Source organism: Rhinopithecus roxellana, chromosome 14, assembly GCF_007565055.1.
Source record: "Rhinopithecus roxellana isolate Shanxi Qingling chromosome 14, ASM756505v1, whole genome shotgun sequence".
In the NCBI taxonomy this organism is placed as follows: Eukaryota; Metazoa; Chordata; class Mammalia; order Primates; family Cercopithecidae; genus Rhinopithecus; species Rhinopithecus roxellana.
Genome location: NC_044562.1, coordinates 87,353,301 through 87,374,822, shown reverse-complemented (window position 1 = coordinate 87,374,822; position 21,522 = coordinate 87,353,301). Strand labels below are relative to the sequence as shown.

Below are 21,522 nucleotides of genomic sequence, written 5' to 3'. Positions count from 1 at the left end.
GTTGGAACTAGTAATGCTCATTTGTTTAGGTTTTGCCTATGCCATCTTTCAGACTACAACTGCCAAGTTGAGTAGTTGTGTATGGCCCACAAAGCCTAAAATATTTACAGAACAAGTTTTCTGCACTGTGTACTGGAATGTAAGGTTGAACGCCCATTATTTCTCTCGTCCAGTCCTTTACTCTCAGTGCTTGCTCCATAGCTAGTGCTTAATAATTATAGATTGAACAAACCTTCCCTCTCTCCTATCTAAGGGGATAGGTTGACTTACCTCTCTTTGGCTTATTCTCTTCTAAGAGCCAGTCAGGGAAATTTGGAACCCAAAATTTTTGATTTTGGGGAAGCACCTTGAAAACAGGACTGTTATATTTTTCTTGAAATACCTAGCACAGTACCTTGCATAAGGTAAGATGCTGCTAGAAACTGGAAGAACTCCTTTAGGGTTATCATTAACAGGAAATTAAGTAGTGCATGCAAAGCACTTAGCACAGTGTCAGGTGTACAAAAGTGTTGAATAAATGTTTGCTCTCGCCTCAATTTTCCTTGCTATAATGGGAAATAAATATCACCCTTTATATCACTGTCACACAGACTAAACAAGAATGCTGTGTGTGAAAAAGCTTTGTAAGCTGCAGACACTATCCAGATAGACTTATCCAAGTGCAATATATTAACACACGTTGGCACTGAGCAGCCCCGTTTGGAAGGATGGGCACTGACCTGGGGGTGAGAACACTTAACATTCTAATTCTTGTCACTTATTAAGTGACCTGGGACAATCGCAACTTCACCTGTAAAACCAGCCTCTGAACAGACAAGACCGTCCCGCGGGGTTCAGCCCTGGCCTTCTCTGCCGTGCCTTTCCCTTGCCTCTGGGATGGAAGACCCACCCGACTCCGAGGCGGCCAGCTGGGGCGAGACCAGTCTGGGGGCGTGGCGTGGCGTGCTCGGGGCGTGGCCTCCCTCCCTCCGGGAGCCGCCGCCGTAGAGCCGGGCCGCACGGGGGCGCCGCTGGGGCCGCTCCGCTTTCCGAGTTGCCGAGCAGCGGAGAAGGCGTTCACTTCCGCGTCCGCCCAGCGGCGTCAGGCGGCCACGCCGAGGGTCTGGCGGGCCGCAGGTCAGTCTGGGAAGCTGCCGACCCGCACCACCCCGCCGGTGCGGAAGAGCCGGGCGCGGGATGGGCCGCGGGCCCGGAAGGCGGCGGGGCGCCCTGAGGAAGGGCCCGGGCCGCGCTGGTAACGCGCGCGTCCCGGGCTGCAGGCTTGGTCTTCGGGCCGATTTGGGGGTCTCCAGGCCGCGGAAGACCGTGACGGGGCTTTCTGGCTTCCCAGCTCCTCCCGGCTCTTCCCGCTTCGGAAGAGGAGTGTGAGCCCCTTGAGCGATGTTTCTCAAAGTGGGGTTCGCGGGCAGATCCCCAAATCTTTCTGAGGCAGACTTTCTGAGGAGCTCTGTGCTGTGGCCTGAGTGTCTTCGTTTTCCCAAGCGTCCCTGATGGTTTTGATGCAGGTGATCATAGGACCGCACTCTGGGGGACATTGTCCTCGAGGGCTGGACACTTTTCACATAGCAGGGAGCCTAACTGGGTGCTTTTGAGGATGGGGCCTGCGGAGTGCCCCCCTGGTGTGGCCTTGGAATGGTGATGTTCTTCTCCTTAGAAGAGACTGCCTGGGGTTTGGGTAGGAGGAGTAGCTCTTAAATCCTGGGGATCGGGGTGCTGCTGTGTTATTGTAACTAAGTCTTGAGATGGACAGATGCTTAGAGAGTGAAAGGGCTGGGTCAGGAGCCATAGGGGTGAAACAGTGCTGGAGGAGCCGGTGTGGGATGAAGCAGGAGGAACTTGGGGTCCGTTCTGCCGATCTGGATTGGGACTGGCCCCACAACCTACTAGCAGTCAGCCCTTGTGTGGCCCCTGTACACATCTCTCTCTTTTTTTACCCCAGGGTCCTCATCTGTCAACAGGGACGGTAGTTCCCATCCAACAGAGTTTTTGTGTGAATTAGGTAATGTGTGTCAAGTGTCTCTTACAATGACTGACACATCATAAGCATTCAGTAAATGGGAGTTACTGAGATGACACAGGCCCTGGCTTCCTTGGCCTAAACACCAAAAAGTAGGGATTAAACAAATGGGGTAAAATGTGGACAGACACACAAAGTGTATTTGTAGAACTGTGCAAGGATTCAAACTTGGGGGTCAGAAGGATACGTGGGACAGTCATCCAAGAAATTAGTTTTGCTGAGGGCCTTGAAGAATAGATAGATAGGATTCCAGGGAGCTAGTAATGAGGCAGAGGGAACTAGATCCATCCCATGCCTCAGAGGTGGCTCTCACACATGGATCTTTGGAGTGCTGCTCCTGGGACTTCTAGGCAGTGCAAGATGTCACATCCATAAGTGGTTTTGGAAGGCTGGACCTTTGGCCCATAATGGTTTCTGTTGCTGAACGTGTTCTACACACATGGTCTTCCTTAGATTTTAATGGTCTCCTTCCATTTTATTGAAGACTGGCTGGTATCTACAAAACGATCTTAGTTGGTCACTGAGTAAAAGTGAATTGACATGGATGTAGTTGAGCCTTTCGGCAGCCATTTTAAACTTGCTATGAAATGTGTGGATACTGCAGATTCTCAATATTGGGAGTACCTTTCTCATCACAGTATTGTTCTAGGTGGGAAAACACCACAGTGTCACCTGTGGTTCTGTGATCTCCAGAATGGATTAAAAAATCCAACCCTTAAACCTTCCCTGGGCCAGGCGCAGTGGCTCACGCCTGTAATCTCAGCACTTTGGAAGGCTGAGGTGGGTGGATCACCTGAGGTCAGGAGTTCGAGACCAGACTGACCAATATGGTGAAACGCCATCTCTACTAAAATTACAAAAATTAGCCGGGCATAATGGTGTGCACCTGTAGTCCCAGCTACTCAGGAGGCTGAGGCAGGAGAATCGCTTGAACCCGGGAGTGAGCCAAGATTGCACTACTGTACTCCACCCTGGGCTACAGAGCAAGACTGCATCTCAACAAACAAACAAACAAAGCCAAAAACTTCCCTAAAGCTTCATCCATTTCCCAGTGAAGAAGCTGGATGATTTGGCTATGTTATTTGTAGTTCTAGACTAGTCTGGCTACTGGCATATGTAGAATTCTGATCCCAGGCTGGGCGTGGTGGCTCATGCCTGTAATCTCAGCACTTTGGAAGGCCAAGACAGGAAGATTGCTTGAGCCCAGAAGTACAAGACTAGCCTGGGCAACACAGTGAGACCCTGTCTCATTAAAAAAAAAATTCTTTTTTAATTAAAAGAAGAACTCTAATCTCAATTGATAAATTATATATTCCTTAGTTACGTAAGAATTACAGTTATCATTGTTAATAATTCCTGCTCCTTCATTTCCTTACATTTCCAGAGTCAGTATCAAGTCCCTCAGTAGACACTTTATGGTTAAATTTATATCATTATGCATAATATTTATAATTTATTGAATAGTTACCGTGAGCCAGAGACTGTTCTAAATGCTCTTTTGCTGTTTTATATGTTCTTTTAATTATTCCTCTGATAGTCCTTTGAGGTAGGCATCATCACTGCCTCCATTTTATAGAAGAGGAAGATAAGTAATTTGCCCAAGATTCTAGAGCTGGTGAGGGGAAGAGTCTAGCAGCTCAATTCCATGCTGTCCACTGATCTCTGCAGTCTAGAGGCTCCCTCAGACTTACCATGGTTAAAAAGATATGTGAATACTGAAGATCATAAGCAGGCCTCACCTTTGTTTGCTGTGTGACAGAGAGTGCATTACCATGTTTAAACAGTCATTTCAACAGTGATGATTGCGTTGTTAGTAATTTATTATATTTTACAAACCCTCTGAGCCAACATTTTCCAACTTCTTTTTTTTTTTTTTTTTTTTTTTTTTTTTTTTTTTTTTTTGAGACGGAGTCTCGCTCTGTCACCCGGGCTGGAGTGCTGTGGCTGGATCTCAGCTCACTGCAAGCTCCGCCTCCCGGGTTTAGGCCATTCTCCTGCCTCAGCCTCCCGAGTAGCTGGGACTACAGGCGCCGCTACCTCGCCCGGCTAGTTTTTTGTATTTTTTAGTAGAGACGGGGTTTCACTGTGTTAGCCAGGATGGTCTCGATCTCCTGACCTCGTGATCCGCCCGCCTCGGCCTCCCAAAGTGCTGGGATTACAGGCTTGAGCCACCGTGCCCGGCCCATTTTCCAACTTCTTAGCATATCTTGAAATTCTCTTATATAAAATCCTTCAATTCAATATTGCCAGTACTGAGGAATTTATTTTCAGTCATGTTTTATTATCTATTTAGTGTCTTATTGTAAATGGCAAGGATGACTGTCCTTTGTTTTACAGAGGGAGACGGAGACATCATTGTTTTGAAGTTTCTGAAAGTGTTGGGAGGCAAAAATTGAGGTGCCTGGGGGAGAAATGGAAGGCCACAAGGCAGGAGAAGAGGTGCTAGATGTTCTCCGACTGAATGTGGGTGGCTGTATTTACACAGCCCGGCGGGAGTCCTTGTGCCGCTTCAAAGACTCCATGTTGGCATCTATGTTCAGTGGTCGCTTTCCTCTAAAAACAGATGAGTCAGGTAAATGTCTAAAGTCTGAAAGCATGATCTGAATATTTATTAACACAAGAGTCCAGTTTAAATTCCCTTTGATTTTCCTAATTACAGCGAAATGTACTAGATGAATATACTAATTACTGAGATCATTAGGACTCTATGGAGATTCATTAAGTACATGGAGAAATTAAATACTTTTTCTGAAAATCTGTGATAATGTTGTTAAAAGTTGACAAAGAAGTAAGAGTTCATAAAGGCTGGTCATAACCTAATTACAGGGATTAACTATATTTTGAAACATGTTACTTTCATGTAGCTTTGAGTGATGATATTGACAGTGATTAAATAGATTTGCTTCTCTCTGTGTTCTTGAAGTTAGAAAATGTGTTTGTCTGGAGAAAGCAGCTGCCCTTATTGCTAGCAGAGCAGCCATCATCATTGCAGAATTAGTGTTGGGCTCGCCACCTAGCCTAGCTGTGTAGTCTTGCTATGTGGCCGATGTGCATGGCTGAGAAAAAGTCTGTGCAGTGATACCGTCAGGTGCTAAGGAGCAGTGGACTGAAAACTGGGTTTCAGAAGAAACTGTAAATCACATAGGTAGAGTTCTGGGACTGCTGTCTGCTTCCAGTGCTCTGGGACTCACTGAACCTACTACTGGTTGTAAAGAAACTTCATCAATACAAATGAGGTTTTTTGCACTGTGTATGAGCCCCAGACCCACTCTTGGTTCTGTGTTAGAGGAGAACGATTGAGGAGTCTTGAACATAAGGGGCTGTTCTACTGTTAATAACCCTGGTGTTAGGAGGTTGCTTTGCTGGTTAAACGGTAGTTGAAAGACTGGGGGAAAAAAGTCACCAGTGGCTGGTGCCCAGGGCTTGGTATCTACCTGGGCAGAAAGGTTGTTGGGGCAAAGATGGTAAGCAGGGATTGAGTTTTCTTCTCTGCCCCTAAATTTTATCTTCTTAATCCCTTCCTCATGCAGAGGTTTTTCTTTTCTTTTTTTTTTTTTTTTTAATTCTGCTAAATTATCTAAGAAAAATATTTTATTATAAAGTAGTACCAGCATAGCGTTTCTTCTTTTTTAAAGTTTGGATTCTCATAGTACAAAAGGACTAACCCAGTAATGCCAATCATCTGGCATGCCTGGAGCAAGGAACCCCGGGTTTGTAGTGTTGCTGACAGGCAAACACTGGACATAGTGATGAGTACCCCACATGCTCTTTTAGTGAGCACCTCCATGTACCTGTTCTAGTCCAGCTGAGATAAGGTTGGGGTAAACTTCTGTTTCTACCAGCAGTGTGGGGTGCCCTTAGCTTTTGCAGTGGCCATTGTGGGAATATAGTCATTGCATCCAAAGTTCTAAATGGATCTCGCAATGTATTTTCCCATATGGTAGTGAGAGCGCAAAGGTCCACCACTGACTCATTCAGTTTCTTTGTGTACAAATTAGAAAAGGGTGCCCTTTTATCCAGGAAGATGCAGTTCCATGCCAGGGTGCATGGCTTGGTGGGCAGAGTGTGGGTTTGGTTTTAGCCTCTCTTGGCTGCTTGGCCTAGCATGGTATATATAGTACACCGGTATGAGCAAACATGGCAACCCTGGTGATATATGTTTGCATTCAAACTTATGTGCAGTATTATAGAACTACAGGTGATTTTCCCACACAACTCATTCAGATTCTGTTTTACGATATCACCTATTTGTAAGCAGAGGGTTGCTGGTATATCATATTTGGTGTTGGAATAACCACAAGTCTAGCTTAGATTACATAAACCTATTTGAACACTAGATGTTAACTTTCATGTGAGAAAGAAACATTTATAACTGTAGAGGTCCTCAGACCTGGTTTGATTTGTTGAAATCTTATTGATTAACAGAATCTCTACAATCATTTTTGAACTGAATGTTTTCTAGGGGCTTGTGTTATTGACCGTGATGGACGTCTATTTAAATACCTGTTGGATTACCTTCATGGAGAAGTTCAGATTCCCACAGATGAGCAAACCCGCATCGCCCTACAGGAAGAGGCTGATTACTTTGGCATCCCTTATCCGTACAGCCTGTCTGACCATTTGGCCAATGAAATGGAGACATATTCTTTAAGGTCAAATATAGAACTTAAAAAGGTCTTGGCATTTTTTTTTAAGTTTTTGAATATATATATTTATGATGCACAAAGCAATATGTACTATTTTGCTTAGCCTGTGTTTTCACATTAACCAAACAGGATAGTTTTTATACACTTTGAAGACATGTTTCTTTACTACTACTTCTCATTTTTTAAGGCCAAAGTTCTTGGAAAGTATATTGCCACTCAAAGGTTGATTGAGTTTATATTCCTCATTGAAGATTTAGCACTTTTTGATGGCTTTTTTATAGAACTCAGGAAATTCTTTTTAAATTAAGAGAAATACTATACTATGTGAGGGCATAGTGGTATTATTTTATTTACTAAAATGATTTTTGAAAAGAATGATCCTGATAAATAATAAAGCATCTTACTTGATTTAGTAAGGGTAGTAGTTTGTTACTAATTTAAAACATTAGTTTGGCTAATTCACTTTGAGATCAGTAAATCTCTTTTTAAGATGCTTCTATTTTAAATTACATTTTAAAGATCTTTACGTGATTTGAAAATCCTAAGTACCTGTTTTTGTCTTATTGAAAGTATTATATGTGTTATTAATTAGCACTTTTGAGCATCTAAGAAAAATATTTTTTCTTAGAAAATTGTTAATAGTGAAAACTGATCTGAACTGGTTTGAGTTCTTTGATTTGGATGTCAGCATTTAGGAAGAAAGCTGATGGGTGGTTGGTTATCAGGAGTGCAGCATGAAGAGAAAGTTGGTTTGGTTCCAGATCCCCTGTAGGAATTTGCATAGTTACATGCGTTCTGCTACTGAAGTTATTCATAAACTATATTTTCAAACAATAGTCTTTCCCTGCTGTTACCACATCTGCAGAATGAGGCCTGACTAGAAGGTTGGGAGGGTTAATGCTCATCTTCAGAAGTCTCAGCTCCATCGTCTTTTATTCCTGGTTTTTATTCAAAAAGGACCCAGCATGCCCACATTCATGTTGTCAGCCAACACATGTTTATTTCAAGTGCCTGTGACATGTATGGCACTGTACAAGGGGCTGTGTGGAACACCAAGAAATACAACATGCAGTTCTTTGCCCTTGAAGTTTATAGTATAGTTGGGAATTCTTGTATATATATATGTAAGTAAAATTCCAAACTAGTACAGGAATTAGCAATATTGAATGAAAGTGCAAGACATGGTAGGGCCTCATTTTCATTCACTGAGTCAGTGAATACTAGGCATCTCCTTTGTGTCAGGCACTATTCCAGACACTTGGGATATAACAGTGAACACAACAAAGTACCTGTCCAGAGTACTTACAGCAGTAAAGCTGTTCCTCCCAGGGAAAGCCCTGGCAGCTTCACAGGGTGAAACCCTTCTGCTCTGTGCCCTGGAGCACCTTGTGGTCTCACTGGTGGCACTTCTTTTTTTTTTTCTGTGAGATGGAGTTTCACTCTTGTTGCCCAGGCTGGAGTGCAATTGTATGATCTTGGCCCACCACAACCTCCGCGTCCTGGGTTCAAGCGATTCTCCTGCCTCGGCCTCCCAAGTAGCTGGGATTACAGGCATGTGCCACCACGCCCGGCTAATTTTGAATTTTTAGTAGAGACAGGGTTTCTCCATGTTGGTCAGGCCGGTCTTGAACGCCCAACCTCAGGTGATCCGCTTGCCTTGGCCTCCCCAAGTGCTGGGGTTATAGGCGTGAGCCACCACACCCAGTCCTGGTGGCACTTCTTACACAGGGTGCTGGCAGCTTGTTCAGTGTCTGTCTTCTGCATTAGCTATAAACTCTACGAGGGCTGGGACCCTGTCTCACCATTGTTCATCGTTAATATCTTCAGGACCTTAGAGCTCAGCACAGAGCAGGAACTTAATATTCAAATGAATGAATGAATAGGTGGATAAGTGCCAAATGAGTTCAGGCAGCATATATTGAGTTTAGATACTGAGTTTATATATTCATATCTTTCAGTGTAAGAGAAAATCAATCTGGTTAGTCCATGATTAGAATTTGGAGCTAAAAATAGGGACCAACCATGGGGTTAGTCAGTAGAAGGTAAATGGAAGATTGTGTCAAATGGGACATTTTGGGGAAATTACTCTAAAGGGAAAATAAAAAGGTCTACATTTTAGTTATTATACGAAGATTTCAAAATTAAAAGTGATGTTGGCAGTGGAGGAATGATCTCATAAAGATTATAAAATTAAAAGTGATGTTGCCAGACTAAAGGAGTAAGAAATAAAATGGAATTTCCATGTGGAAAAGGATTCTGTAGATGAAAAGGTGTTGGGTTTTTGGGTGGTACTTTTTGTGAGTGTCCTTCCCGCCCCGATTTAATTCAAAAAAATGTGTGTTTGATTTTTAAAGGTGTAAAGACTAAGTTGAAATTTATAATCTTTTTATTTCCCTTATGACCAACTAGAATTTCAGCTTTTATATGAAAGTAATGGAGCATATTCATTTTTATTTTACTCTAGAATTAAATTCAAATTTTGTATATACTTTTTGCTTCAGGCTTTAACAGACTTCTGTGATTCATATGGCTTAGTATGCAATAAACCAACAGTTTGGGTTCTCCACTATCTTAACACATCTGGTGCAAGCTGTGAGAGTAGAATTATTGGTGTATATGCCACAAAAACTGATGGAACAGACGCTATTGATAAGCAGCTGGGAGGAAGAATTCACAGCAAAAGCATTTTTAAAAGGTATGTCCAAATTTAAATGTGAAAAAGAACAAAATAAAGTCTTGGTCTCTTCTAAGGGGTGTTTCTGAGTGAAATGTACTTGACTAGAAAAGACCATTAACACCTCTCAGGAGACAGAGTGAGCCATCATAGCAGTTGAGATAGGCCTGCTTCATGAGGAAATTATAATTAAGATCATTTCACATACAGTATGGATAAGCTGCAGGCCAGCTGCATGATCTAATGCAGTGGTTCTCAGCTGGGAGTCTGCTTCAGAATCCCCTACCCCAAGAGGCTTAAAAAGAAAAGAAGAGAAAGAGAAAAGAAAAGCCACATGCCTGGTGTTTTCCTAGACCATAGAAGCATTGGCAGAAGAAGTCAGCAGGCCTATTGAGCGACCCAGGGCCAGCCTGCCTTGGTGTCTTCTTCTGAGAAATGACGAAGCACTTCCCTGGTCCCTTCCAGCTTTAAAATTTTATGACTTGAACATGTTAAATTCTTAAGAGTTATTACTTAATATTTTTCCTGTAATCTTATTTACACTGGTTAATTCACTTAGCAATTTTTAAAAAAATTCTCTGGCAGGTGGGATTGGGTCAAATATTAGTCACTAATGCAGGATCATATAACTTTGCCTTTTTAGGTGATTAAATATGTCATCAGTTTCTGAATTCTTTACAGATAGGGATGCTTCTATGTAAGATATGTAAGTGTCTGGCATAATGCTGGTCAAAAGTGAGTAATTTCTAAGTTCATTGGGGTTTACTGATTTTTCTAAAAAACTTGATATTAAAGATGTGTTGATTTGTCTACATGGTGTATATGGTGGAATTAATAAAATACTATGGTAAAAAGAGATCAAAATGTAGGTTAGTATATTATATAATGTGTACATGTATATCTATGTAAGCATATGTATACTTAAGGATCACAGAACAACTACTGAGTGCCTACGTATTTTTTCCCTTAATTAACAAGCTCTTATTAAATGTATATTAGCTGTATGTATATATATACATCCATACTTAGGTAGTATATTTTCATTACTTTTTGCAATATTTCTAGAGAGGCGGGAAATAATGTTCAGTACATTTGGAGCTATTATTCAGTAGCAGAGCTGAAGAAAATGATGGATGCCTTTGATGCCTGGGAAGGAAAAGGTACAGTGCAATTCTTTTATTTCATGGAAGCAGGTAGACTTTTTACAAAGAAAAAAATAAGACAAAGTAAACTCAAATACTGCATTTCTTTGTTTTAGAAAGTATTCTTTTGAGTGTGTCAATGTATTTGTCATCTCATGGTAACACTGAGGCAGTTTACTTACAAATCTTTAAATCCCATGAGTTGCTAGATATTATTAATAGTTTATAATTCAGTAACTTTAAGTATGCTTCTGTTAGCTAGGCTTATTTAATTTAATTAAATAAGAGTTCATTTAGTACCTACTGTGTATTGGAAAAATGCTTCAAATTAAGCATAAAATATGTAATCAAGGAAAGGGAGAGAAAATAATGCTGGAGAAGATATCTAAAGAGCCCTTATAAAGTAATTACAATAATCTTGAAATGTACACTTCGAAAACTGATCATTTTTCTCAAACTACAGAGTGAGAGTTGGTAATAATAATGCTGTTTTATATCTCTGATAAGTAGTTTACATTCAGTATCTCTTAGTCCTAACACAATCCTGTACACTACTTACCATTCCTATTTATAGATGAGGAAACTGAGTCTCAGAAGGGCTTTGACACTTTCATAAGGATCACAGAAGGGTTACATGTTCTGTTCTATGCCTAAGCATTTTTTTTTCTTAATTAACAACCGTGTATAGGTGCAAAGTATTGTAACAAGTCCTAAAATTGGATCCAAAGATAAATAAGACATATTCCATCCTCAGATAATCCTAAAAGCTAATAAAGACTGACTGCCAGTCACATAATGGATAAAAAAACTGGGCCTGGTGTCATGTACCTATTGTCCCGGCTACTCGGGAGGCTGAGGCAGGAGGATTGCCTGAGCCCAGGAGTTTGAAGGTGCAGTGAGCTAGAATCACACCACTGCACTCCAGCCTGGGTGACAGAGCAAGACATAAAAGGAGAGGAAGAAACTTTTAAAAACTGCATTGACTGGGTGCAGTAGCTCATGCCTATAATCCCAGGACTTTGAGAGACCGAGGCAGGTGGATCACCTGAGGTCAGGAGTTTGAGACCAGCATCACCAACATGGCGTAACCCTGTCTCTACTAAATACAAAAAATTAGCTGGGCATGGTGGCGCATGCCTGTGATCCCAGCTATTGAGACGCTGAGGTGGGAAAATGGCTTGAACCCGGGAGGCGGAGGTTGCAGTAAGCTGAGATTGTACCATTGCACTCCAGCCTGGGCAACAAGAACGAAACTCCGTCTCGAAAACAAAACAAAACAAAACAAAAACTGTATCAGCTGTTCTTCCTTCAGGTGTCGTGCTAGCTCCAGTTCTTCTTCCTTTCCTCAACTTTGACCCCCTCACTTTCCTTCCTTTTTCCTTCCCAGTCATACCCCTTGAGCAGGCAGGATGACAGCTTTCTATTTTATATTTAATTTACTTTGAGACACTTATGCTCAAGTTGGAGAACAAACTCCATGGTGTTCTCTGTGTCTCTGTTTGTGCCTCTGGACTGGCAAGATGTCCAGGAGCCCACTGACTTAGAAAGCTGAAGGAGGGCTGGGCATAGTGACTCATGCCTGTAATCCCAGCACTTTGGGAGGCCAGGGCAGGCGGATCATGAGGTCAAGAGATTGAGACCATCCTGATCAACATGGTGAAACCCCATCTTTACTAAAAATACAAAAATTAGCTGGGCGTGGTGGCACGTGCCTGTAGTCCCAGGTACTCAGGAGGCTGAGGCAGGAGAATCGCTTGAACCCAGGAGGTGGAGGTTGCAGTGAGCTGAGATCGCACCACTGCATTCCAGCCTGGAGACCGAGTGAGACTCCAATCTCAAAAAAAAAAAAAAGTGTGAAGCAGAAAACTGGGATCAATACCTTTTAAAAAGCATGCGACCGATTTTATCCATTTTGCAAGCACATAAATGAGGCATCATTGTGATTTAGCAAAGTTCTGGAAGGCCTGTGAAAATCTATAAGATAGGAAACAGAAATTAGAGAAAAAAATATTGGAAAGGAGAAGAAGAGTCATTGTTATTTGTAGATAATGCCTTTTTAGAAAACTCCAAGGAATCAGCTGAAAATATTGTAAGTGCTAAATTTAGTAGGCTAAACTAGCTGGATACAATATCAGTATACATGGATCAGCAGCTTACCTATGATAAATCAATTAAAAGTTATAAGGGAAACTCCCATTCACTATAGCAATAAGCAAAATATAAAATAACTAGGACTGTCCTCAGGACTGACTACCCAAGAAATGCTTAGATCTTTTCTGAAGAAAACTGCTAAAATGTATTTATCCATTCATAAAAAAGAAGACATGGAGATAATGGTGAGACATACCATGATCCTGAGTGGGAAATCTGAATATCATAAAGATGTCAGTTCTTCTCAGATTAAATTATAGGTCTATCAAAATATCAGTGGGACTCTTTTGGAATCTTGAAGAAATGATTCTAAAATTCCTCTGAAAGAATAAATAGGTAAAGTAGCCAATAGCATTTTGGGGAGTAGAAGTAATTAGGGGGATGAGTCTAGCTCTGTTTGATAGTAAAACATGCTATAGACCTATAATAATAAAAAGCATGTGCCTCTGATATAAGAATAGAGCAGAGATCAAGGGTAAACACCAGTAAAATTAGTAAAAGTACTATGTGGTAAAAAAAGTATTAGATATCAGTATTTTAATAAATAGTTGAGAAATATGCTTGGGAGGAAAAACAAAACTTTAACCTCATTATTTATCAAAATAGTCTCAGATGGATTTATGAAAGAAAAAAGAAAATGTAAGCAAATAATTGTTTTCTTAATAGGGAGTGAAATTAAAAGCTCAAAAATCGTAAAGACAAAGATTAATAAAGTTAGTTGCATAACATTTAAAGTATTAGGAACTTTAAAACAAAAAATGCTGGGCATGTTGACTCACACTTAAAATCCCAGCACTTTGGGAGGTCATGGCAGGAGGGTCACTTGTGGCCAGGAGTTTGAGGCTACAGTGAGCTATGATAGTGCCACTGTACTCCAGCCTATGCGACATAGCAAGACCCTGCCTCTTAACCCATTTATTCCTGAGGTTGCAATTTTTTGAATTTTTGCAATCAGACCTTGGCGATGACCTTGGGCAGTAGGATATAAATAACTCCCATATGCTTAGCATTCCAGTAATGGAACACTAGGCATAAATGTTAAACACAAAACAAAACAAAAAGCAAGAAACGTTAAAAATTATAAATAAAATTTAAAGACTAATAAAAAACAAGGATAAATAATGTTGCATTAACTGGACAAAGTATATCCTTAATAGAGAGAAGGTTTACTAAAATTGATTAGAAAGGCAGCCACTACTACAAAAAAAAAAAAAAATTACAAGCTTCATGACCATAAAATTCCCAGAAAAAGAAATAAACATGTAGCAGGAGGTTCAACTTCATTCCTTATCAATGAAATATACATTTAATAAAAGTAATTTTTATATACCAGATGAGTAAAGATCTCTCATTAATTCCTGGTAGGAGTAAAAATTGATGTAACTTTTGGAAAGTAACTTGTTAGGTCACATCAATAGCATCAAAATTGTTTCTATTCTTTGACCCAGTAATTTTACTCCTTGGAATCTGTCTTATCTATGTTAAGGACATAAATGCAGACAAAAGCTTAGGAACAGAAATGTTCTCTGGCATTTTTCATAATAGGGACAAAGTGAAAACACTTTAAATGTCTAATGATTGAGGATTAAATATATTTTGGCACATCCACAGAATGGAATATAATAAAGCTATTAAAGTTATTTTAAATAACTTTTTGCATAGATGAATGCCCATGATAAGAAATGATGAAAAGCAGGAAATAAATGTAAAGTGTATCATATGAGTAGAAAAAAGACTGGAATGAAACATATTAGTCTGTCCTGAGCCAATGATTCCTGGTCTTCTAATTAGGAGTGACTTTGATTCCCTTATATATGCTTTTCTATATCTTCCAGGTTTTGTACAAGGGATGTGAATTACTTTATAGTCAGGAAACAAAAGAAAGTTTTTAAACAAATTGTGGTGTGTATCCATACAGTGGAATACTACTCACCAATAAAAAGAAATGATCATTGCTGCATTCAGCAACATGGATGAATCTTAAAGCATCATGCTAAAGAAGCCAGACACAAAAGGTTGCATTTTGTATGATCCCATTTATATGACATTTCAGAAAAGGCAAAACTAAGGATGGAGGGGACATTGATTGCTAAGGGGTATAAGGAAACTTTTTGGGGTGATAGAAGTGGTCTACATCTTGATTATGACTATGGGTACATAACTATATCCATTTGTCAAAACTCATTGAAATGTGTACCTCAAAAGGATGAATTTTATTTTATGTAAATTATATCTTAATAAATCTGACTTTTTTTTTTTTTTTTCTTTTTGAGACGGAGTCTCGCTCTGTCACCCAGGCTGGAGTGCAGTGGCCGGATCTCAGCTCACTGCAAGCTCCGCCTCCCGGGTTCATGCCATTCTCCTGCCTCAGCCTCCTGAGTATCTGGGACTACAGGCGCCCGCCACCACGCCCGGCTAGTTTTTTGTATTTTTTTAGTAGAGACGGGGTTTCACTGTGTTAGCCAGGATGGTCTCGATCTCCTGACCTCGTGATCCGCCCGTCTCGGCCTCCCAAAGTGCTGGGATTACAGGCTTGAGCCACCGCACCCGGCCAATAAATCTGACTTTTAAAAAAAGCAAACTTAATGGACCAGATTTCGGAATGTTTTTATAGTATGTGTAGGTTTTGGAGTGTGATCAAGTGGTTCCAGAAAGTTAATATTTTTAAAATGAGGATCATAGAGTTGAGTATCAGATATGTCTATTATTATAATGATTTATATGCCCAGCTTGCTAAATTGTTATTGTTACGAGAACTTTAATAAGAAGACAACACCAAATCCATTATTGGGACTTAGATTACTCCAAGCAATTTTTATTCAACATAATTCTTTGAGCTTTTTTCATGTGTATATATTTATGCTGCTTTTTTAAAAAAAATTGAGATGGAAATTCACATAACAGAATTAACTAAAGCATACATTTCATTGGTATTTACTACATTCACAATGTTGTGCAATCATTACCTCTATCCAGTTCTAAACATTTCATCACCCCAAGAGGAACCCCCTAAGTGGTCACTCCCCACTCCACTGTCTCGCACAGCCCCTGGCAACCAGCAGTCTGCTTTCTGTCTCAATGGATTTACCTACTCTTGATATCTCTACAAATGGAACAATACGATATGTGACCTATTATGTTTGGTGTTTTTCACTTAGCATAATGTTTTCGAGGCTTCAAGAATACATGTTTTAGCTTTTAATAAAAAACATAACACATTTAAAAATTAAAATGAATTTGAATGGCATTTTTGCCTAACTCACTAGCTCAGATTCTTGTTGGAAAAGGTGGTTATTGGGTGGTGATATCTCATATTTGTACAGTGGTTGTCATTTTCAGAGTAGTTCACAGAGTTCCCCTGATGTGATGTCACAGCAACCCAGTGAAGCAGACAGGGCAAGTGTTACAACCCACCATCTATACAATACTTACACTACTCCCTACGACTATGACTGAGAATAAAGGTACTTGACAGTTTTTGAGTGCTTAGTCCGTGCTGGACCCTGTTCTAAGCACTTTGCATTTATTAACTCATTTAATCCTCACAATGGTCCTTCAAGGTACATAATCTTATTGTCATCATTTCATAGCTGAGAAAATTCAGGCACAGAAAAGTAACTTTCCCAAGGTGACATGACTAGTGAGTGAGAGATGGAGATTCAGACCCACATAGGTTTTGCTGGAGCCTGAGCCCTCACTCTCAGCTGCCCTAAGTGTGCATAATAACCTGCTGAATCTTCTCAGCTAATTGGTGGCAAAGCTGGTGGCCAGCTCTTCCTGACCCAGGTCGTGAGCTGCGTTGCTCCCTGGCCCTAGCTCCTCGTGTGAGCGCTTCCTGCTCATGTTGTGCATACCTCCCTTTGCCAAACGGGAGGAATGAACCTCAGACTCTGGCAGGTCTCAGTGTTGCTCAGCATTTTGCAGTGGATGGTAGCTGTCTTAATTATCTCTTTTTACCTTCCAGGTGTTAGCTACTGGCGGGTGCCTCATGAGCTGATAGAGTGTTGGACTCTAGAAGAACGGCCTTTACTTGGAAGCCTGCGTCACATGGCTCCAATTCGAAAGAGGTTATCTATGCTGTGTTGATTATTTGTTTTGTTTTTTAATTGCTGACATTTTTACTGCCTTTGTGAAGGGGAAATCAATAATAATTCTTGACCTTACTAAGCTTATTAATCACCTATTTGAATATTCTGTCTTACCATCAAAATATAGATCTTGGTAAATATGAAGTTACCAAAACTGTGTAAAAAGTGGGAATAATTCTTTGTAACTGCATGTGTAACATGTTGTTATTGAGAGACTGTGATTCTGAAAATGCTAGTGGACACAGTGGGAATGCTGTGGTAAATATTTTTGCGCCACAGAAGTGAAATCCCAGGCTTTGTTGACAATAGTAAAAAAAAAAAAAATCTATTTCGACTTAGTGCTTGAAATTTCTTGTGGCTTATTCTGAGTTCCTTTCTGTTTCCTATTGCCACAAATAGCACTTTTATTTAATGGTATTTTCCTGTGTTCCATGAAATTATTAGCATTAAATTCACTCCACAGCTGTGTCTTTCACTGTGTTTTAAATACATTTAAAATCACATTTTTTTTTTCAGTGCCTGGGTTTTCTTCATGGCCTTCAGCTGTTCTGATTTCTTGATCACATGTTCTACAATTTAATTGAGTATCCCTATGGAATCTCAGACTACTTTCTTACGTTTGCCCTCTGCGTCTTTCACTGAAATGCAGAGATGCTTATTCAGTTTTTAGTACTTAACCATCACTTGTCAAAACAGATCTTATTTCTGAAAAGCCATAATTTTATTATCATTTATTTTGCCTTTTGAGCCTACAATTAGCAAATATATTTTGAGTCAAGAGCAGTGGTTCTCAACTAGGGGTGATTTTGCCTCCCAGAGGATATCTGACAATGTTTGGCAACATTTTTAGTTGACACACTGTGGGGTGGGAGTTGCTACTTGCATTTGGAGGGTGGAGGCCAAGGATGCTGCTAAACATCCTACAGTGCATAGGGCAGCCCCCAGAACAAAGAATGATGTGACCAAAATGGTAATAGTGCTGAGGCTGAGAAACCTCAGTGTGGAGTCTGGTGGAAGACGTAGACGGAAAACAAAGCAGGCAGGAGTGGTTTACGGAGACCCTCCTCTGTGTTATCTTCCCTCTACAGGTTTACGAAGCATCGTTTTTGATGCATCAACAGGTTAACGATGACGATGACTGAGAAGCACTTGTAAGGTCCCAAGGAGCCATCTGGTCACCAGAGAAAATGTTCAGTAGGGATTTAGGGTTAAATATATTATATTTGCATTCTTTGCTACAGATGCCAATTTTCAAATAACCATGTTATTATGATCCCATTTCCAAGAATGGGAGTTCACTAAGTTGTACTCGCCTCTAACAACACACTGATGCTATGCAGACTTGTAAGAGAGCAGTGAGAGGATTGCAGTCACCTTTCATGCTCCGGGTGGTCCTTAGGAAGTGAAGCTGAAGGAGCAGGCAAGGTTTTGACAATGATTGACAGTTTTAAGGTCATTTAAAAAAATGTTCCCCCTGTAGGCTTTTTATAATGAATGGTAAACTCAGTTCTGGAATCTTTGAAAGTTTGTCCATGACTATTCTAGCTGTCCCCAAAATGGGTTCCAAAGAATGCAAATTTTACTGGCCATCAAAGGTTTCACTATAGAATGATTGGGAAATACAGATATCTTTAGTATAGGCCTTTCGTAATCATTAATATGTTAACATGAATTTTAAAACTTCAGGAGGAGAAAAAGATATGCAGCAGTTTATTAGTTTTGCATTGCTATGAAGGAATATCAGGCTGGGTAATTTATAAAGAAAAGAGGTTTATTTTGACTCATGGTTCTGCAGTCTGTACAAGAAGCTTGGGGCCAGCATGTGCTTCTGGTGAGGCCTCAGGAAGCTTACAGTCATGGCAGAAGGTGAAGGGAAGCAGGTGTGTCTCATGGTGAGAGACAGCAAGAAATGCCAGGCTTTTAAACAGCCAGCTCCCACGTGAACGAACAGAGTGAGAACTCACTCCTTACCATGGGAGAGGGCACTAAGCCATTCGTGAGGAATCCTCCCTCATGACCCAAACACCTGTGCCAGGCTCCACCTCCAGCATGGGGGATCACATTTCAACATGAGCTTTGAAGGGGACACGCAGCCAAACTATATCAGGCAATATTTTTAATATTTATTTGATTGTGAAATTTTTTTTTTCTTCACTAAATCTTTTTAAACTGCAGTTCTGGGAAAAATAATTTGTGATATTTCTGGTTATCCTGTAGGTCACATCATGATACTTGGGAACAGGGTGATATATTGTATAATTCTTATGTAACGTGCCAAATTTTAATTTGCCGGTATTAATATGTGTGAGTTTACATAATTTGTATTCAAATCGAGACCAGTCTTTTGTAAACTTGCTTACTGACCTTGGTGGGAGATGAGAGATGAGGTAGGTGCCCATAAACCTCTTGACTCTTTAATTCTTGACCCAAACCTTTCTGATAACGCTGAAGGTAAACTTTGGAGATGTTTTCATGAGTTACTAAAACTGTACATGTGGAAAATGACATGCTTCTGTATTTCTAGGCGACTGATAACGTTCAATGAAGAGGACGAAGGTGTGAACTGTAAGACTGGTCCTAAGCCAGTTAGATTTTTGGGCCCTTCCACAAGTACCCAAATCAAAGTCAAGAACTCGGCCTCCGTCACGGTGTCTCCAGCCAGTGCCGTCCAGACGTCGGCTGGGGCGACAGCATACAGGTTTCAAAGTGGTAGCCGCAGAAGGGCAGCTCAGCGCTCTGCACCTAGAGCCACGGCCCTGGAGGGCACAGGGGCACCTGGGCATCCTCAGGCTTCCCTTGGGGCTGCGAGCGCTGAAAATGGAGGCACGCACTTACCTCCAGCTAAGGTGCTACTTTCCAACAAGAAGCCTACAACCCAGCGGGTGATAAAGCTAAAGAGGACTCCGCTGTGCGCCACCGCGCCTTCCCTGGCCACCCCCACGGCCGCGAGGCAGGCCAACTCCCTCAAGCCGCTTACCGGCGAAGCTGCCCGTGCCTTGGGAGTGCGGACTGAGAACAGGAAGGACAAGGGAAATTGATGAAAGTGGTGGACTTGAAATTTCCCGTTCATCTCCCAAAGCTTTCAACCCATTTGATGCAAAGAAGTGACACTTTCTTAATGCAGTAAAGGGGAAGCTTAGGTTTATGTTTAGGATTCTATTCCTGGAATTGTGTGAGCCAGGAATGGAGGAGGGGAAACTTTCAGTGGTTAAGGCTCCATTTCTCATTTTCCCAGCTTTTAAATGATTATTTGTCTATGGACAGTTTGAATTTCTGGTTTTCAGTTTATTTTTTAATGATTAATTCGTATTAAGGCAACAAGACAGTACAACAAAATAATCTCTAGAGAGGTCCACTTTGTTGCTGAAGTAAACGCTACTTGTTGCAACCCGAGGATGGGCATGAGATTTGGCCTTCGGTATTCCTGTCTGGCAAAATGGAGGAGGTGATATTAGCGGTTCCCTGTACTATATCACAGCCAAGAGAGATTAGAGAGAGAAAATGTAGATCAAAGTGAGCTGCCTACAAATTACTCTGTCTCCAAAGACAACATGAAAAGAAATGATGGGGAGGAAAAAAACCCACAGATTGAATTCGCACTTTGACTCTCACTTAATTGAACTATTTTCTTTCCTAGATTGGCTTTTCTTACTCTTTTCTGTTAGTAGATTTATTTACAAACACCACAAGAAGATTTCTTGGGACAAGAATTATATAATACATCTTTGAAGTAAATTGTTAAAATATCCTATTTTAATTTGAATAGTGAAGTTTTGAAAATACTTTGAAAAAGAGAAGTAAAAGTTTAACTTTTTAACTAAAGTTAGTATTTGTTTTTCAGAAATGACCACTGAAGATTCATTCTGATTATACAATATGATTTTTATGCATAAAATTTCCATATAACTTGAATTTAATATTTTTAAACAGAATATTTTGATTAATCCTCTATTTTTCATAACTATTCAGTTGTGTGTGTTTATTCTTAAATGTTATGTTTTGTAATTGGATCACATATGTCTACTTTCAGTGAGAGTATGCCTTCACTATGTTAAAAAATAAGCTCATAAAACAGGGTACTTTTTATTCAAATGCTTATCATTGTACTTGCATTGCTTTGAAAGAGTAAAGTAAGTATATTCAAAACATTACCTTTTACAAAATCAAATAAAACTTTTCAATAAAAAGTGGCATTTTCTGTGTCTGTACTTTTTAAAGCCGTGGAGCCCTTTAGTAGTTTGAAAACTTATTATTTACGTTATCCATTTTCACTTACAAAATTGCTTTCTTGTGCAGATAAAGCATGAAATTACTAAATCAATTTTGGATAACTAGATAGCTTGCTTACTTTGCTAGAAAAAGTGATTACTTAATTGAAGATCCATGACTGTCCTGTGGAATACATAAAATATTCAGTCACTTTTGAAAATGCTATTATAGAGAATCCAGGCATTGTGGAAATCAAAGACCATAGTGAATTTTCAGAACTACGAATCTGGACATTATCAGTATTGCTTGATTTAGGACATTTTGAGTTGCTGGACAGGAAACATGTTGATGATTAATCATGGGTGATTCTGTTGACATCCTCCTTTTCTTTGCATCAAGTAGTTTAAGGGAAATCTATTCAGCACACTTAGTCATTGTAAGAGGAGTGAGTTTGAATATCTACTGAAGGCTGGGACAGCTGCAGTAGGGAAGGGGAAGATACACCCTTATGGATATCAGGAGTCAAAGTCAAATTCAGCATGCTCGAGTAACATAAACATTACTTGGGTGTAGTTTCCTGGTGGCTAGCTTCACT

The 21,522-nt window shown here is 40.3% G+C and overlaps 1 protein-coding gene across 6 annotated transcripts; it reads left to right on the top strand.

Annotated features, from left to right (window-relative positions):
- Positions 1-997: 997 nt before the first annotated feature.
- KCTD18 (potassium channel tetramerization domain containing 18) lies at positions 998-20,909 on the top strand. Of its 6 annotated transcripts, none has more exons than XM_010373594.2 (7): positions 1,033-1,116; positions 4,355-4,589; positions 6,480-6,691; positions 9,165-9,358; positions 10,403-10,497; positions 16,595-16,697; positions 19,243-20,909. In XM_010373594.2, the coding sequence occupies exons 2-7, from the start codon at positions 4,430-4,432 to the stop codon at positions 19,754-19,756; spliced, it is 1,278 nt and encodes a 425-aa protein (XP_010371896.1). In that variant the 5' UTR covers positions 1,033-1,116; positions 4,355-4,429; the 3' UTR covers positions 19,757-20,909. The 6 variants fall into 6 exon arrangements, with proteins under 6 accessions (XP_030772192.1, XP_010371896.1, XP_030772195.1 ...); XM_030916335.1 differs by having other exon boundaries at positions 1,059-1,116; positions 6,480-6,669; XM_030916334.1 differs by having other exon boundaries at positions 1,059-1,505; positions 6,480-6,669.
- Positions 20,910-21,522: the final 613 nt, after the last annotated feature.

Excerpts from the sequence above, each read along its gene's own strand:
- KCTD18 (XM_010373594.2), top strand. The coding sequence starts at position 4,430 with ATGGAAGGCCACAAGGCAGGAGAAGAGGTGCTAGATGTTCTCCGACTG. Across the intron at positions 4,590-6,479 it reads TCTAAAAACAGATGAGTCAG|GGGCTTGTGTTATTGACCGT; the intron begins GTAAATGTCTAA and ends AATGTTTTCTAG. Across the intron at positions 10,498-16,594 it reads TGATGCCTGGGAAGGAAAAG|GTGTTAGCTACTGGCGGGTG; the intron begins GTACAGTGCAAT and ends TTTACCTTCCAG.